General features: G+C 47.1%; 1 protein-coding gene across 7 annotated transcripts in view; it reads left to right on the forward strand.

The window, feature by feature from the left end:
• Positions 1 to 19,731, forward strand: part of USP19 (ubiquitin specific peptidase 19) — a 239,525-nt gene that overhangs the window by 134,244 nt on the left and 85,550 nt on the right. For all 7 annotated transcript variants that reach the window (XM_029601227.1, XM_029601228.1, XM_029601226.1 and 4 more), the window contains 3 exons: positions 76 to 194; positions 8,188 to 8,325; positions 8,644 to 9,002. In XM_029601227.1, coding sequence (XP_029457087.1) covers positions 76 to 194; positions 8,188 to 8,325; positions 8,644 to 9,002 — 616 coding nt within the window. The remainder of the gene's footprint in view (positions 1 to 75; positions 195 to 8,187; positions 8,326 to 8,643; positions 9,003 to 19,731) is intronic.

Genomic DNA, 19,731 nt, shown 5'->3' on the forward strand with positions numbered 1-19,731 from the left:
GGGGGACCCAAAGTGCTGATCCTCCAGCTAGCAAAACAAAGCAATTGATTGTCTCCCTTCTTCCCCCTGTCACAGCGCACTCAGGTTCCTAGCATCCCCATCACCAAATGCGCAGCATGCCAGAAGAAGCAGCAGTCAGAAGAGGAGAAGCTGAAGCGCTGCACCAGATGCTACAGAGTGGGATATTGCAACCAGTGAGTTGTCTGCGCTGCCCTTCCTCCTACTTGCATCTCTCATAACAAGAGAGCACATGTAAAAAGGGTATTCATGGGTGGGGAAGCCATGGGAAGGTAGAGAGGAAATACCAGGGCCATGGTCATTTGGAAATTGCCAAAAGACTATATAAAGTTTTAGAAATATATTTCAGCTCCTTTCCTGTGGACTTTTTTTGGAATGTCCTTAAGGGTTGGAATCATTCCCCTACTGCCCACCATACCATTTCCTCACAGGTGGATGGCTAGCTTTCCTCAATTGGCTCTTCTGCATTTGGGGAATCCTGATAATATATCTAACATGGAACTTTCAGAGAGAGAATTGCTGTAAAGAAATATGCCAGTGAAGTAGAATAGAAGAAGATGCAGAAAGCTCTCTAAATTGCAGGGAAGATTGGAAAGTGCAGAATTTTTAGTTTTATTGTGCCCAGATTTTTCTACTGGGCCCTGCTGGTATCTTGAACAATGTTATGTGTAGGTTTTCATTCATGTCACTGATACTGGTGCATGATGCATCATGAACAGAGTTTTACTTATGAATGTATTTTATTGCATACCACACCAAACAATGGTTTGGAGGAGGCAGTATATAAAAGATTTTAAATAAATAAACTGTAATCTTTATTCAAAACTGTTAAAATTCCCTGTACGTACCAGGATCAGTCCAGACTGCTGGGTTATGCCCCCCTCCAGCAGATGGAGTCAGAGAAAAGCTGAAAAAAGGCCCCCCTCTTAATTACCTGGTGTGCCACCTGCGTCCTCTTCAGTATCTCTCTGACTCCAGCAGAGGCATGACCTGCGGTCCTGATTCTTTCTAAGTGTATCTTTTACTTCTATAACCAGGTTTGGGTTTATTTAATTTTCTTTTCTATTACTTTTGACTAGATCAATTAAAATATTTACACAGACTTAAAAAAAAAAAAATTTCTCTCAGGCAGGCTAGGCAGGGCGTTGCCCTAAAGCCTTATACCCGGAGATTTTGGCTGCTAGCCCGGTGTGGAGGAGACTATTTACCCGTGGGCCGGTCACTTTTCTCCTACTTTACTCCTTGACCCATATTAAAAAAAAAATAAAAAAATTATATGTATATAAAGGGGGAAGTATTCGTTTTCTTCACAGAGGTTCTTCCTCTGTTTGCCTGTGACATTAAAAAAAAAAACAAAAAAAACGAATACTAAATAATTTTATTACAAGGTAGTGGATATTTATATATTTTCAAATCACTTACTTGTGCCTGCCATATTTCCCCGGGCCTCCGGAGGGGGTGGAATTGTTCACCCGGTTCACAGTTTTAAAATCGCGCCGTTTTCATGCTGCGGGGGCATACTTGTATTGCTTGTGGTGATTCGGGGAGCCGGCTCTCCCGCGAGGGTCTCTGTTCCCGGTGTCTTCCCGGGGGTGAGAGACCCTCGCGGAAGACTGTCAGCCAGAACCTCCCGAATTCATAGCGCCTCAGAAGTGCCGGCAGCCAAACGTTTTCATTCAAGCTCCCTCGAGGGCTCAGCGGCAGCCATCTTGAATGCATTGGAAGTCAATGCAGAGCAATGCTGGGAAGAAGGGGAGGATCCTTCTCTTTCCCCACCAGAGTTAAGCCCCGAGAAACAGCGCGATTTGACTTCTAATGCTGCTCCTTCCTCAAATTCAGCTCCTGAGGGAATTAAAAAAAAAAAAAAACAAAAAAAAAAACCCTTTTTCAACTCAGTTCATTCTATTAATGCATAAAGCCTACCTGGAGGCTGAAGCAGCTCTATCTAATACAGGGGCAGTTCCTGTCAATCCTGTACCCTCGACTTCGGGCTTGGGAATTTCAGGATCAGCGGTCCCTATTACTGCTGCAGGCTCTGGGATTCCCAAATCCTCAGCACCTGTAGGTCTTTCCCTGACAGACCTAGCAAACGCGGATGTTAATAGGGATATAGATTCTACTACCCCAATGGAAGAGGATGATCCGCAGGTTCTCCGGTTATTCAGTAAAGAAGAATTGGATCCTCTGATTCCGCATGTACTAGGTGAGTTGGAAATTCCTTTACCATCTCAGATTTCAGACCCTTCTCAGGGGGATTTGGTTTTGTCCGGTCTACGTTCCCCTCCCCAAACTTTTCCTTTTCATCCGAAACTTTTTCAAATAGTTTCTAAAGAATGGGATTCTCCAGAAGCAACCTTAAGGGTTAGTAGAGCCATGGATAAGCTCTATCCTTTACCCTTAGAATCTTTGGATTTGCTTAAAATTCCTCAGGTTGACTCTGCGGTTACAGCCGTAGTCAAACATACTACAATTCCCGTTGCGGGAGGAACAGCCCTGAAGGATCTTCAGGACAGAAAATTGGAAATTTTACTTAAATGCATTTTTGAAGTTTCGGCTTTGGGGGTAAGGGCTGCAATTTGCAGCAGCTTTATGCAGAGGGCCACCTTACGATGGGTTCAACAGTTGCTCACGTCTCAGGAACTTTCTCCTGAGGAGACTGATCAGGCGAACCGCATGGAGTCAGCGGTTGCCTACACGGCTGACGCGTTATACGGTCTCCTTAGAACTTCTGCTCGCACAATGTCCTTGGCAGTTTCCGCTAGAAGGCTTTTATGGCTCCGCCATTGGGCGGCAGTTTCTACCTCTAAGTCTCAGCTGGGTTCCTTCCCTTTTAAGGGTAAGCTTTTGTTTGGAGAACAGCTAGAACAATATCAAGGACCTTGGAGACAAAGTTTATAAACTCCCAGAAGACAAGCCTAAGTCTTCTCAGTTTGCAGGTACCTTCCAGGGACGCTTTCGGGGTCAGCGTCATTTTTGTGCTGGAAGGGGGACTCCCTTCGTTTCACGACAGACTCCTTCCCGGACTAAAGCATGGACACATTCCTTTCGTGGCAGGCGATCTCAGCGTAGTGGGACCTTGCACACCTTTGCCCCTCCTAAGTCTTCCCAATGAAGGGACACCAACCCATTCCTTCATCCCAAAGATCGGGGGACTTCTCTCCCAATTTTATGAGGAATGGGTCAAAATCACCTCGGATCAGTGGGTCCTAGACATTATAAGTCATGGCTACGCTTTGGATTTTGTTCGCCCACTTCGAGACTGTTTTCTGATATCTCCAGGCGGTTCTCGGGAAAAGCAACAGGTTATTCTCCAGACGTTATCTCGATTGAGAGCGCTGGGGGCTATAGTCCCAGTTCCATCAGTCGGACTAGTCGTTACTCCATTTACTTCGTGGTTCCGAAGAAGGAGAATTCCTTTCGTCCGATATTGGACTTGAAAAAGGTCAATCTTCACTTACGAATTCCGTATGGAGACCTTGAGGTCCGTAATTGCAGCCATCCACAAGGGAGAGTTTTTGGCTTCTTTGGACTTAGCGGAAGCTTATCTTCACATAGGAATTCAAAAACACCATCAAAAGTTTCTACGGTTCATGGTACTAGGAGAACATTACCAGTTCTGTGCACTTCCTTTTGGCCTAGCGACGGCTCCACGTGTATTCACCAAAGTGATGGTAGTTGTGGCCGCGAGTCTACGACGGGAAGGAGTACTGGTGCATCTCTACCTGGACGACTGTTTGATTCGCGCAAAGTCGGAAGAACTTTGCAAGGCAACGGTACAATCAGTCTTGCTTAGTCTTCGCTCACTAGGATGGGTGGTCAACTTTGCCAAAAGTCAACTGATTCCGTCCCAATTTCTGGGAGCACGCTTCGATTCAGCGCTCGGAAAGGTTTTTCTACCGCTTGGGTGCATGGAAAAGTTGATGTCCCAGGTAAGAAACCTTTTGATTCTGCCTTTACCAATAGCATGGGATTATTTATAGGTTCTTGGTTCTATGGCATCTACCCTGGCATTGGTTCCGTGGGCTTTTGCTCATTTACGACCCTTACAGAAGGCCCTTCTTTCTCGATGGGACCCCAAGTCGGAGGAGTTTCACATGCCCTTACCATTGCTGGAACCAGCGAGATCCAGCCTCCAATGGTGGCTGGTTCCACTTCATTTGCTTCAGGGTGTGGACCTGGAAACTCCTCATTGAATTATAGTCACGACGGATGCCAGCCTGACGGGTTGGGGAGCGGTTTGTCAGTCCCGATTGATACAGGGACAATGGTCCCCGTTCCAAACGACTTGGTCCATCAATCGCCTAGAAACCAGGGCTGTCAGATTGGCCCTATACCAACTTCTACTGATGGTTCGTCACCAAGCGGTCAGGGTACTTTCCAACAACACAACCACAGTCGCTTACATCAACCGTCAAGGAGGAACCCGGAGCCACCCGGTAGCCTCCGAAGCAGCCAAATTGTCTTGGGCAGAACGTCACCTATCTCGCATAGCAGCGTTGCATATAGCCGGGGTGGACAATATTCAGGTGGATTTCCTCAGCAGGCAATAGCTAGATTACGGAGAATGGGAACTCTCCGATGCAGCGATGCGGCTCATCACTCACCAGTGGGGAGTTCCTCGCCTGGATCTCATGGCAACTCGCCTAAACACCAAAGTGGCTCGGTTTTTCAGCCGCAGAAGAGAACACGGCTCAGAAGGGATGGATGCTCTGGTTCTTCCGTGGCCACAGAACATTCTTCTATGTGTTTCCTCCATGGCCTTTAGTGGGCAAGATTCTTTGACGCATAGAATATCACCGGGGGCCAGTTATTCTGGTAGCCCCGGAGTGTCAGATGGCCGTGGTTTGCGGACCTCATCAACCTACAGGTGGACGGTCCTCTACATCTCGGTCATCTGCCGAAGTTACTACGTCAAGGTCCGGTATTTTTCGATCAGGCGGATTTCTTTTGTCTTGCGGCCTGGCTTATGAGAGGAGACAGTTAAGGAAGAAGGGATATCCCGAGGTGGTGGTTACTACTCTTTTGCGGGCTCGTAAGACATCTACATCTCTTACCTATGTTAGAGTGTGGAAGGTTTTTGACTCCTGGTGTAGCAGGTTGAAGGTGTCTCCACGGAAGGCCACCATAGTCCATATTCTCGCCTTCCTTCAGGATGGTTTGAAGAAAGGTTTGGCCTATAGTTCGCTTAGAGTACAGGTATTGGCCCTGGGTTGTTTGCGTGGTAAGATTGACGGATCTTCAATTGCTTGTCATCCTGATGTGGTTCGTTTCTTACGAGGAGCTAAACATTTAAACCCGCCAGTACGGGCTGTTTGCCCTTCATGGAACTTGAACTTGGTTTTACGTGGTCTTTGTAATGCTCCCTTCGAACTTCTTAAACGGGCAACTTTAAAGGATTTGACCCTTAAATTGGTTTTTCTGGTGGCTATTTGTTCGGCCAGACATGTTTCAGAGCTCCAAGCTTTATCTTGTAGGGAGCCGTTTCTGCGTATTTCGGATTCCGGCATTTCTCTCCACACAGAGCCTTCCTTTCTTCCAAAGGTAGTCTCGGCTTTCCATGTCAATCAGTCTGTGGAGTTACCAGCCTTTTCTGACGTGGATAAAAACTCTCCTCAAGGTCGGGAACTGTGGAAGCTAGATGTCCGAAGGATGATACTTCGCTACTTGGAGGTTACTAATCCTTTTCGGCTATCTGATAACCTTTTCGTTTTATGGGGTGGGCCGAAGAAAGGTAGTAAGGCTTCCAAGACCACTATTGCTCGGTGGTTGAAAGATGCGATTGCTTCCACGTACATATGTCACGGACGGCCAGTGCCAGATGGGCTTAAAGCTCATTCTATATGGTCACAAGCGACGTCGTGGGCAGAAAGCCAATGTGTTTCTCCTCAAGAAATCTGCAGGGCAGTGACTTGGAAATCATTGCACACTTTTGCTAAACACTATCGTCTAGATGTCCGATCTCCGGATGACTATTCTTTTGGCAGCAGTGTGCTTAGAGCGGGACTCTCTGGGTCCCACCCCATTTAAGACAGCTTGGGTACATCCCAGCAGTCTGGACTGATCCTGGTACATACAGGGAATGGAAAATTAGTTTCTTACCTGATAATTTTTGTTCCTGTAGTACCAAGGATCAGTCCAGACACCTGCCCAGTGAGTTTTCAGTTCTTTTAATAGAGTCCGCTCGTCGATATTTCTCTTTCCCTTTTTTTTTCTTTCAAATATGTTCCTACAGACGGCTTTTCTACAGTTTCTCCAGGCTAGTTGCCTTTTTGTTCCAATGTTTGTTTAAATGTTATCTTCAATCTGTTTGCCTAAGGCAGTTTTTACTTGATCTAGTCATTTGTTATGGAATTTTCTGCTTTGTTATTAATTATACTGAAGAGGACGCAGGTGGCACACCAGGTAATTAAGAGGGGTGCCTTTTTTTTCAGTTGTCTCTGACTCCATCTGCTGGAGGGGGGGCATAACCCAGCAGCCTGGACTGATCCTTGGTACTACAGGAATGAAAATTATCCGGTAAGAAACTAATTTTCCTTTAAAGCTGAACACTGCTTGCTATATGATCCACTGGCATGATGTGGTTAAGAAATATAAAATACAAATTTTCTTTAACATGTGAATATTTGGGACTTTAGCCCAGGCTGCCAGCCTGGGTTTCTGTTCTTAACATAGTCTCTCACTGTCCAGGGTTAAGAGTGCTGCTGAATTAGCCCTCGCAGCCCCAAGGCAGATGGTTGTATCACTGTGTTCTATTCTTAGTAGCAGGGAGTATACATACAGCAAAGAATAGGAGAAAATTACATAAAATACTGGCAGTCTCACTGCTACATCAAGTATAGGTTATCTAAAATGCAGGCCGATTCTGTAAGAAATGCGGTAGAACAGATGCTCCATGTTGAGTGCCCGCTCTCCCAATGTGCGCCCAGCCGCCTCTCCTGGGCACGTGATCCTATATTTAAATGAGGGATCGTGCTAAAAGGAGGCACTAGGAACAATTATGCGTCCGTAGCGCCTCCTTGGCCCAGGAGAGGTGGCTCTGTCAGCGGGTTCGGGAAACCAATGCTGACAGTGATCGGTTAGGAAAACAGACACCAGTAAAACTGAGCGTCCGTTCTCCTAACCGGATCGGCCGGCACATTATTTTTATTTTTTTATTTTACATTTTTGTTTCCTCTGACTTAATATCACTAGGAAATTAAGTCAGAGGGTGTACAGAATAGCAGTATTTTCTGCTTTTCTGTACACTTTTCTGGGTTGCTCATAAATTAGCGCTTGCACTGGAGTGCCCTTGGGCAGGCATTAATTTATGAGCGTAAAATGTGTGGATTGGATGCACATTTTACTTTCAGTGACTGACTAATAGCCTCATCAACATGCATTTGCATGTGATGAGCGCTGTTAGTTTTCAGGGGGTTTGGCCGCGCATTTTCGAGGCGCTAAACCCCCCTATAGTATAAGGGGTAATACACGCCCCTCAGAAACATGTGGCAAACCTGTGTTAAACAGTGCGCAAAGCTGAGCGCACTTTACAGAATCTGCCTGATGGTAATCTGATATCATTCTAGGTCCATTGCATCCCGAAACTGTGATTGCTAGAATACAATAATGAATGGGTATTGGTGCACATGCCCTGTTTCTTATATCTTTCCTTTTAGCTTCTGTAGCTTTTCACTATCTGTGACGGTATGCTGGGGTAGATGGACCCATTTTAGCAGTTCTTATGATCTAAACTGAAATAGAAAGGAGTAAGGGGATTCCTTGCAAGGGAGTATACCTACAGTTTTATAAAAATTGTGTTTGCAGTTTTCTGTCAGGCTAGTAGTACCAGTTGGCATGCAGGGCAGTACTTTGGTCCAGATGTAGCATGGCAATCTTGATTACTATTGATTTGGTAATTCTAATGATTAAATTGGCACAGTTAGGATTCTCACCACTGTGGCCCATGCTGATCACCCTGAAAAATCTCAGTGAACTCTGTGTGATGAATGACCTAGAATAGAGACTGAGAGCTGGAGCTCCGGCTTCCTACCTACCTACCTTAATCTCTGCTACATCAAGTCTCAATGGCAGCTGAGGGGACACATTTTTGTCTATGAGATCCAGGTGCATATGTTTTGCCAAGATTGGGAGAGGCTCATTTCTTCTATGTTGCCCTGCATTGTGTTGTAGGGTGTGTCAGAAAACGCATTGGCCAGATCACAAGTCCTCCTGCCGTCCTGAAAATATTGGTTATCCTTTCCTCATCAGCATACCAGAGTCTCGTCTGACTTACTCCCGCCTCACACAGCTCTTAGAAGGTTATGCAAGGTGAGTGCAGTCTCTTGCTGGAAAAGCCTGCATTTTAAAAATATTTTTAGAGGGTAGGTGCTGAGCAGTGAAATAATGTGCTGCTGTATGTCACCACTGTGAATGTAGAACAAGAGCCATGTCTCCTCTCTTGTCCCATAGTTCCTTGTGAGTTCTTACTTTGTCTCAAAATCCAAGTCCCCCCCCCCCAACCAAAATCCCCCTCCCCCCAACCAACGACCTAGTCATGCCAAGTCCTGCAGTAGACTGAAAAATATAGCACTAGTTATTCCCGCAAATACTCTGATTTCTGTTTCTCTTTTTCTCCTCCTCGGGAAGGTTCTCTGTGAGTGTATTTCAGCCCCCGTTCCAGCCAGGCAGGATGTCGCCAGAGCAGGCATCTCGACCTTTGACCCCAGAAAAGATGGATGCACTTGTGAAAAATAGCTGCCCAGTGGCTACAGAAGCTGGAGACAGAGATAGAGACTTCCATCCCATGCAAGCCCCCCAGCTGTTGCCTTCTGCCACTGAGCTGCATCCAGAATCCGGGGACTACGGTGCAGTGCTAAGCAAGACCCCCATGGAAAGAAACTCCCTGCTGAGCTCCAACTCGGGATTCTTGGAACACACTACAGAATCAATAAGTGATTTGGGTTGTGAAAAGGAGACTTCCTATGAAAAGGCTATCAGACCAGAAGGTAAACATTCAGCTGCTAACCGTTTGTTAATTTCAGTAGGAAACCTACAAAATGTATCCCTGCATGAAAGCTAATGAGCTTTTCTTCATTTGTGTGTTCTCATTGCTTCTTAATAACCTGCTTTACCTTATAATGCAGCAGAAACTGAACTGTTCAACAGCAGTGTAGAGATTTGGGTAGCATAAATAGAAACAGACTATGGGGCGGATTTTAAAAGGCCTGCGCGCCTATTTTGCATAGGCCGCCGGCGCGCGTAAAGCCCCGGGACGTGCATAAGTCCCGGGACTTCCTGTCGGGGGCGTGGCGGGATGACGCGGTGTTTAGGGGGCAGGGTGCGGCGTTTCGGGGGCGGCGATGGGGGCGTGGTTTCGGCCCGGGGGCGTTCCGGGGGCATGGCCGCGGCCTCCGGAACAGCCCCCGGGACCGGACCACGGTGCGGGGCAGCTGGCTGACGCGCGCAAAGTTACGCCTGCTTTCAGCAGGCGTAACTTTGCGGACAAAGGTAAGGGGGGGGGTTTAGATAGGGCCGGGAGGGTGGGTTAGGGAGGGGAAGGTGGGGGGAGGGCGAAGGAAAGTTCTCTCCGAGGCCGCTCCAAAATCGGAGCGGCCTCGGAGGGAACAGGCAGCGCGCGCTGGGCTCGGCGCGCGCAGGTTGCACAAATGTGCACCCCCTTGTGCGCGCCGACCCCGGATTTTATAAGATACGCGCGGCTACGCGCGTATCTTATAAAATCCAGCGTACTTTTGTTCACGCCTGCTGCGCGAACAAAAGTACGCGCTTGCGCAAGTATTTAAAATATGCCCCTAAGACAGATAAAGATTACAAGCAGGGGTAGAAATAACATTTAGAAAACCACAACACCTTCCAAACTGTTTTAGGAGCCAGAGCAAAATTGCATTTTTTTTCTTGTAACCTTTTTTTGTTGAGATTTTTGTTTTGGGGGGTTTTTTTCAGTTTTTTTTTCTTTTGTCTGTAGTTAGGATTTTTTTTTTTCAATTTTGTTCGTTTAGTCTATTTTGTATTTTTGGGTTTTTTTGTTTGAATATTTTTGTCGATTTGGCTTTTGTTTTTGTAATTATTTTCTCTCTTGTCCTCTTTACCACCTCCCCAACCTCTTACCATGCTCCTCTCCTTCCAGCTGTTTTTCTCTAGCCTGTTTTTCTATCCCCTCTCTCCCTTCACCCTCCCTCAAGCCTTTGTCCGACTACCTCCTCCCTCCATCCGTTCAGCCTCTTATTTATGGTGCAGGTAGCTGCTGTGGCTTTTCTTGGCATAGGCCCACTGCAAGCAGCAGCTATTCTTCTCCAGCTCTAGGCCTGCCACAAGCAGTATGGCAATTTCTTCTCGGCCAAGCCCATTGCAGGCAGCGGTATTCACTTCTGGACCACTGCAGCTTGGCAGCTTCTCCCAAACCAGAGGCAGGCAGCAGGCACCAGTTTTTAGATACCCAGATGACCTAATGACCAGGGGTTTTTCAGCCCTGCTCACAAAGTCCATCTGGTCTGCCTATTTTCCTTTTCTGTTGCAATACTGCAGAACTTACTTGATCTCCTCCTTTATCCTTGCTTTCCTGCAACTAAGGATCCTCTTTGCTTATCCCGATTCTGACTTTGCTTCACCATTTCCACTGGGAGTCATCTCTACATATCAATTGCTCATTCTGTGAAGAAATATTTCCTCATATTACTCCCGAGTCTATTTCCTTTGAGATTCCTACGCATAGCTAGTTGATATAGTGTATCTGGATTTCCAGAACGCATTTGTCAAAGTCCATCTTAGGAAATTAAAATGTTATGGGATAGGGGGCAGTGTTCTATTATAGATTGGGAATTGGTTAAAAGTTAGAAAACAATAAGTAGGACTAAATGGTAAATTTTTCCAATGGAGAATGGTGAATACTGGAGTGCCCAGGGATCTATTCTGGGACCACTGCTTTTTAATATATTTATAAAAGACTTGGAAATGGAAACAGTGAGAGAGGTGATCAGATTTGCCAATGACACAAAATTATTCAAAGTTGTTAAATCACAAGAGGATTGTGAGAAATTGCAAGAGGACCTTGCAAAACTGGGAAACTGTGCATGCAAATGGAAAATTAAATTTAATATGGACAAGTGTAAAGTGATGCACTTAGGGAAGAGTAACCCAAATTATAGCTACACAATACAAGGTTCCACATTAGGAGTTACTAGTGTGCAGCAGCAGCCAAGAAAGCAAATAGAATGCTAGGAATTATTAGGAAAGAAATGGAGAATAAAACAGAGAATATCTTAACGCCTCTGTATCTCTCCATGGTGCAACCTCATCTTGAATATTGTGTTTATTTCCTAGCATGTAGCCAGATGGACTCAGGACCAATGGGTTATGCTCCCTTTGCCAGCAGATGGAGATGGAGTCAGATTTCAAAGCTGATGTCACCCTACATACGCCCCAGCAGTGAACTTAGCCCTTCAGTATTTCTCCGTTTCCAGCAGTTGGTGGACGTACCTCACCCTATGGGGTTTGCTGTACTTTTTGGAAGTAGAAATTCTACATTTAAATTGGTGAAAATATTGAGCCCCGCTCTCCTACAGTGATCCCTAAAGTTCCCTCTCCCAATTGAGAATTCCTGAGGCGATTTCTGAGATCCCTCAGAGGTGTGCCCTGGTGTGCTAGTTGGTTCCCGGCATGGACTTTGCCACTTAAGCAGCTGAAAGGCAGCGAGTGCAGGAAGCCAAGCATGGCGGTGACAGCCAAAACCCTTCCCCCCCCACAGCAGGAGACCATCTCTGAACTTAGCCGGTAAGCGCTGAGCCCAGGTAAATAAAAGGAAAAAAAACCTTCCGATTCAGACACAATTGGAGGGGTTTCAGTAAGACTTCCTCCAGTCTCCGTGCTCAGCTCGCCGTACCGTTGTTCCCGATCCCATTGGGGTAAGGGGAAGTGGGTTTCCGAGCAGATTGAGCCAGCTCCCTGATGGGTTTGGTCGGTACACCGCGTGGTAGGCCACGGCAGCGCCATCTTTGACTTTCTGTATGCCGATTTGCTCTCCATAGAACGTCGGCATGTACAGTGCGTCTAATGTCACGTGCATACAAACTACTAAGTGCAGAATAAAGGTAAAGCCGGGTGCAAGGGCTGTGCGTGTGCCTCGCCACATCCCGCCTAGGTGCCTGAAAACTGTGCACATAAAATTTTAAGCACGAGACGACAGAACAATACAGTTACTGCTGCCAATGGCTCCTTGAGCCAAAAATCATAAGTACCTTTCTCTCTGCCCTGCTTTGTCATATTAGGGCTTCATAGTCTGACCTGGATTTCAACTTATGTCAGCACTGTGAGGAAGCCCAGGGAGAGTTGGCCTCCCCAGACTTTGCTAAGCCCGGCTCCTCCCATTCAGAGGATGGGGTAACCACAGCCTTAACTGGAAGTACCCCAGATCTGAGTACCCCCGTGACTGGGTCATCCATGGGAGAGAGAAATTAGTAGCACCTACCCCAGTACCTCCTGGGGTAGGCATGGGCCCGGCTGCCTTCTTTGGGTGGGCTTTTTCCAGGGCCTTCAAGCCTTCATACAGGTGCAGTCTGCTACCTCACTTGCCCCTGTCCGGACAGAATCTCTGTCTGGTAAGCCCTCCCTCTCGCAGTTTTATTGGCAGACCTCGAAGCATGCCTTGCCTCACCAAGGGTATCCCTGGCAGGGACCCAGACAGCAGGGACGAAGAGGAGGATACAGACAGATTCCTTCGAAGATGGTTTAGAACTGTATCAGACCATGTTACGGTTTTTCCATAGAGACGAATTGCCGGCCCTGGTTTCACAGACCCTGAAGATGCTGGGAGTTCCTAGGGTGGACTCTATGATGGAACCAAAGAAGAATTCCATTCTGATTTCCCTACGGAAAACCTCTTGCTACTTTTCAGTACTGGAAGCCATCCAGGAGTTGATTGACCTGGAATGGGATGCCCCAAAAGCAAGTTTTAAAGGGGAACGACCATTAGAATCTCTATACCTACTGGATCAGCAGTGAGAGCGTTTCAGTTTCCCTAAAGTGGATGCGCTGGTCTGGCCATCTATAAGCGAACAACTATCCCAGTGGAGGGAGGAGCAGCCTTAAAGGATGCACATAATAGACGGATGGCGTCCGTCCTTAAACAGGCTCTTGACGCACTAGCAATGACCTGACAGATAATTTCTTGTTCCCTGGTAGCTCATTCGTGCCTACTCCTCTCTCAGGAGGTGGATGACTTGGGGGTGAATTCTAGAGCGGTTATGGAACCCACCACCACCCTTTTTAGCTGACACGGGCTCAGATGTAGTCCGTAATTCGACCAGAGGAGTGGTCTCAGTGGTGGCGGCCAGAAGACAGCTATGGCTGCAGAATTGGTCATCAGACGCAACCTCCAAGGCAAATCTTACAAAAATGCCCTTTAAAGGATCACTCCTTTTCGTAAGCAGATTGGAAAAGCTGGCCAGTAAATGGGGCGGATCTCCAGTTCCCCGGCTAACAGAAGATAAGAGAAAGCAATTACAGCACCCCTCGCCTATGAGGGGTCATTCCAGGGGCTCCTGATGCTTTTGCCCTACAGAAACTTGATATTTCAGAGGTCTCGGCCCTTTGGGAGGTCTCAGTCTTTTCGTAGTTGACAGCCCAAGAGAGGGTCAGGCTTGGGTTCAGGTTCCTCCTGAACCCCTCAGTGAAAGTTTGCCGACCCACCCTTGGAACAAAGAGATAAGGTGTCAACTGTTCCTCTTCTACCAGCGGCGGGTAGAGATCAGTTTGGATAAATGGGTACTGAAGGTCATACGAGAAGTATATGCGCTGAAATTTCACAGCACTCCTCGGGACACATTCATGATGTCTCTTTGCCACTCCCCGCACAAGAAGCAGGCAGTGGAGACTACTCTTTTAAGGCTCCTCAAATTGAGGGCTATAATCCCAGTAGCTGCACCCCAGGAAAATATGGGGCGTTACTCCATCTATTTCATTGTACCCAAGAAGGAAGATTTTTCACCCCATCCTGGACCTCAAGAGCATTAACAGACATCTATGAGTAAATCATTTCTGCATGGAAACCCTACGCTCTGTGATAATGGCCGTACAATCAGGATAATTCTTAACTTCACTGGACCTATCTGAGGCCTACCTACATATTCCAATCCATCAAGAAACCATTTCCTGCGCTTTGCGGTACTGGATCGCATTTATCAGTACTGGGCACTGCCATTTGGCCTAGCCTCCACCCCCAGAACATTTATCAAGATTATGCTGGTTGTAGCAGCAGCATTGAGAAAACAGGGAATCCTGATGCACCCATCCTTGGATGACTGATTGATCTGGGCCAAATCTGTGGAAGAAAGTCTCTGGGTGGCCAGCAGGGTGACTTCCTTGCTTCAGGAACTCGGTTGGGTCATAAACCTGGACAAAAGCAGTCTCAAGCCCTCACAGTCCTTGGAATATCTGGGAGTCCGGTTCGACACCAAGCAGGGCAAGGTCTTCCTTCTGACCATGCGGATAAGGAAGTTAATGTCTCAAGTGAGTTAGTTGATGAGCACGATACGCCCGACGGTGTGGAGCTATCTCCAAGTTCTCGGTTTGATGGTGGCAACTCTGGCAGTAGTGCCGTGGGCGAGGGCACACATGCGACCACTTCAATGCTCACTACTATCATGTTGGAACCCGCAGTCTCAAGACTATTCGAATCGCCTCCACTTACCAATGGGAATATGCACTCGGCTCTAGTGGTGGCTGCAGGAAGCTCATCTGAGCGGGAGTGTACCCCTGGTCTCCCCGAACTGACTGGTCCTCACAACAGACGAGAGCCTCCGGGGCTGGGGAGCTCACTGTCAGGAACTGATGGCCCAGGGACGTTGGACCAAGGAAGATGACCTCTGAAACATCAACCGCCTGGAAGCCCAAGCAGTCAGATTGGCATGTCTACAATTCAGCCACAAACTCCAGGGTCAAGCGGTCTGTGTAATGTCTGACAATGCAACGACAGTGGCCTACATCAACCGCCAGGGTGGAACCAAGAGCTAGCAAGTGTCACAGGAGATAGATCTCCTTATGGGAATGGGCAGAAATACATCTACAGATGATTTCAGTCTCCTACATCGCAGGAAAAGACATCGTCAGAGCAGACTTTCTAAACAGGGAGAATCTGGATCCAGGAGAGTTGGCATTGTCGGCCAAAGCCTTTCAGCTGATATATCACTAGGGTCTCCCATCCATCGACCTGTTGGCCGCATCTCACAATGCGAAGGTTCCCAGATTCTTCAGTTGCAGAAGAGATCAGTGGTCTCTGGGGGTTGACGCTCTCATTCAAACCTGGCCAGAAGAAGAGTTGCTATACACCTTCCCTCCGTGGCCCCCACTGGGCAGGGTCATTCGCAAAATTGACCACCACAGGGGATTAGTCCTACTAGTAGCTCCAGATTAGCCCAGGTATCCGTGGTATGTGGACATGCAGAGACTCCTGGTAGTGACACCCCACCCCCCACCCCCGTGCATCCCACTGCACAGGGACCTACTACAGCAGGGACCGGTCCTTCACGAGGATCCGACTCTATTCTGTCTTATGGTCTGGCCCTTGAGAGGGCTCGCCTCATGAAGCAGGGATATTTTGCGGCAGTAATTGCCAACTTACTCCGCACTTGGAAGTTCTCTATGTCCCTAGCATATGTGCGGGTCTGGAGTGTATTTGAGGCCTGGTGTGAGGAATGCGGTGTCCCCCCTCGGGCGGTCAAAATCCCACTAATTCTGGAATTTTTGCAGGATGGCTTGAATAAAGGCTTGAACCTTAACTCATTGAAGGTCCAGGCAGCAGCTCTCTCCTGTTTCAGGGAAACGGAATCCCCTGAATGGGTGGGAGAGGTGAACGGAACCCGCCTGTTGGCTCATCCAGATGTGGCCCATTTTCTGAAAGGGGTGAAGCACCTCCAGTCATCTCTACGGTGGTTGGTTACCTTGTGGAATCTTAATCGAGTATTGTGAGTTTTTGGCAGGGGCCTCCTTTCGACTGCTGTGCAATCTTTTCTTGCGTTTATTAACCTTGAAAACGGTGTTACTGGTGGCTCAGCACGTCACATCTCTGAACTGCTGGCATTGTCATGTCAGGAAATGTTCCTCTGGATGACTCCAGGAGCGTTACAGCTTCGTACTGTTCCATCCTTTTTGCCTAAGATAGTCTCAGTTTCATTTGAATCTGTCCATTTTGTTGCCATCCCTAGATAAGGATAAGGACATGGAAGAATATACCGCCTCCTCCCTCATTTGAATGTCAGTAGAATTTTGGTGCAGTATCTGGAAGTTTCAGAACTGATCCGAAAGACAGACCGCCTGTTTGTCCTTCATGGTGGAAGGAAGCAGGGCGAACTAGCTTCACGGGCTACTATAGCTCACTGGATTAAGGAGGTGGTCACGGGAGCCTATGTGGAGGCAGGAAAGCCATTACCTTCTCAGGTTAAAGCTCATTCCACTAGGGCTCAGGTGGTCTCATGGGCGAAAGCTAGACTGCTGTCACCCATTGATATCTGCCAGCCGCGGCGTGGTCCTCCTTGCACACCTTCTCCAGATTCTATCACCTGGATGTTCAGGCCCGAGAGGATGCAGCCTTTGCAAGGGCGGTATTTACCAAACCGTGAGCAGCCTCCCACCTTGATTGGGAGTAGCTTTTGTACATCCCATTGGTTCTGAGTCCATCTGGCTACACGCTAGGAAATGGAGAATTTACTTACCTGATAATTTTGTTTTCCTTAGTGTAGACAGATGGACTCAGCATCCTGCCAATGGCTGCCCAAGAACAGTGCCCGTGGAGTGGATATCGATTCCAAGAGATTACGGGTAAGCCGTCATCCAGTCCCTAGATCAGGGCATCTATATTTTTACTGGGGTTCAGTCTTTGGTTGAGTACAGTTAGTTATCTGTTTTTAATCATATTTTTAATCAAGATTTTTCAATAGTATGTCCAAAATGGCTTTTGAAGACAATATTGAAGGACTGGGGTCACTGCAGGGGTGTATGTAGGGTGACGTCAGCTTTGAAATCTGACTCTGTCTCCAACTGTTGGCAGGGAGCATAACTTGTTGGTCCTGAGTCCATCTGTCTACGCTAAGGAAAACAAAATTGTCAGGTAAGTAATTTCTCCAGTTCTGGTCCACACATCTTAAAAAAAGATATAGCAGAATTAGAAAAAGTATAGAGAAGGGTGACCAAAATGACAAAGGGGATGGAACAATTCTCCAATGAGGAAAGGCTAAAGAGGTTACGATTCTTCAGCTTGAAGAAGAGACAGCTAAGGGGAGATATGATAGAGCTCTATAAAATGAGTGGAATGGAACAAGTAAACGTTAAACTGTTTACTCTTTCAAAAAATACAAAGACTAGGGGACACACTATGAAGTTACTAGGTGATATTTTTAAAACTAATAAGAGAGAGAGAATTATTCAATACATAATTAAGCTCTGGAATTTGTTGCCAAGAGGATATTGTGAAAGCTATTAGTTTGGAATCTATCTACCCCTTGGGATCCTGCTAGGTACTTTGACCTGGAATGGCCACTGTTGGTATAGTGAAATTGAAAGGTGGAAAGGATCAATGTGTGGAGAGAGACGAAGAAATGGCAGAAATATTAAATGAATACTTCAGTTCTGTGTTCACTAAAGAGGACCCTGGAGAAGGACCATCACTAGTTAACAAGAAACTGGAGGGGAATGGAGTAGATGTAACTCAATTTACAGTAGAAAATGTATGGGAAGAGCTGGTGAAACTGAAAGTGGACAAAGCCATGGGGCCTGATGAAGTTCATCCCAGAATACTGAGGGAGCTCAGAGATGTGCTGGCGGGTCCGCTGTGTGACCTGTTCAATAGATCCCTAGAAACGGGAGTGGTGCCGAATGATTGGAGGAGAGCGGTGGTGGTCCCGCTTCACAAGAGTGGGAACAGAGAAGAGGCTGGTAACTACAGACCGGTTAGCCTCACTTCGGTGGTGGGAAAAGTAGTGGAGTCACTGTTGAAAGAGAGAATAGTGAACTATCTACAGTCGGGAGAATTGCTGGACCAGAGGCAGCATGGATTCACCATTGGAAGATCCTGTCAGACAAATCTGATTGACTTTTTTGACTGGGTAACCAAGGAATTGGATCAAGGAAGAGCACTCGATGTCATCTACTTGGACTTCAGCAAAGCTTTTGACACTGTCCCGCACAGGAGACTGGTGAATAAAATGAGAAGCTTAGGAATGAGTGCCGAGGTGGTGGCCTGGATCGCAAACTGGTTGACGGACAGAAGACAATGTGTGATGGTAAATGGAACTGTCTCTGAAGAGAGAGCGGTTTTAAGCGGTGTACCGCAGGGATCGGTGTTGGGACCGGTCCTTTTCAATATCTTTGTGAGCAACATTGCGGAAGGGATAGAAGGTAAGGTATGTCTTTTTGCGGTTGACACTAAGATCTGCAACAGAGTGGACACGCCGGAAGGAGTGGAGAGAATGAGACTGGTTTAAGGAAGATGGAAGAGTGGTCGAAGATATGGCAGCTGACATTCAATGCCAAGAAGTGCAGAGTCATGCATATGGGGACTGGAAATCCGAATGAACTGTATTCGATGGGGGGAGAAAGGCTGATGTGCACGGAGCAGGAGAGAGACCTTGGGGTGATGGTGTCTAATGATCTGAAGTCGGCGAAACAATGTGACAAGGCAATAGCTAAAGCCAGAAGAATGCTGGGCTGCATAGAGAGAGGAATATCGAGTAAGAAAAGGGAAGTGATTATCCCCTTGTACAGGTCCTTGGTGAGACCTCACCTGGAGTATTGTGTTCAGTTCTGGAGACCGTATCTCCGAAGAGACAGAGACAAGATGGAGGCGATCCAGAGAAGGGCGACCAAAAAGGTGGAAGGTCTTCATCAAATGACTTATGAGGAGAGATTGAAGAATATAAATATGTACACCCTGGAGGAAAGGAGGAGCAGAGGTGATATGATACAGACTTTCAGATACTTGAAAGGTTTTAATGATCCAAAGACAACGACAAACCTTTTCCGTAGGAAAAAATTCAGCAGAACCAGGGGTCACGATTTGAAGCTCCAGGGAGGAAGATTCAGAACCAATGTCAGGAAGTATTTCTTCACGGAGAGGGTGGTGGATGCCTGGAATGCCCTTCCGGAGGAAGTGGTGAAGACCAGAACTGTGAAGGACTTCAAAGGGGCGTGGGATAAACACTGTGGATCCATAAAATCAAGAGGCCGTCAATAAAGAGTGGGTGGCTCGCCAGAATGACGGCTACTGCCTGGAGATAATACCCTTATTCAATAAACATACACATGGTTACTGTGACTCCAACATCGCTCTAAGCTACAACAGCAAGAGGAAATGTGGAAAAAAGGATTCGCACTCACAAAGCGGAGAGTAGCTGGCTTGTTACGGCGGTTACTACCCCAAACCAAATAAGCCTGATACTTCACTTTCAATGCATATCCAGCATAGCTCTCTGCTTCAACGGCAGGGGAGAAGAAAAACTGATACTTCACGCATATCCAGCATAGCTCTCTGCTTCAACGGCAGGGGAGAAGAAAAACTGATACTTCACGCATATCCAGCATAGCTCTCTGCTTCAACGGCAGGGGAGAAGAAAAACTGATACTTCACGCATATCCAGCATAGCTCTCTGCTTCAACGGCAGGGGAGAAGAAAAACTGATACTTCACGCATATCCAGCATAGCTCTCTGCTTCAACGGCAGGGGAGAAGAAA

Source organism: Rhinatrema bivittatum, chromosome 4, assembly GCF_901001135.1.
Source record: "Rhinatrema bivittatum chromosome 4, aRhiBiv1.1, whole genome shotgun sequence".
Taxonomy (NCBI): Eukaryota; Metazoa; Chordata; class Amphibia; order Gymnophiona; family Rhinatrematidae; genus Rhinatrema; species Rhinatrema bivittatum.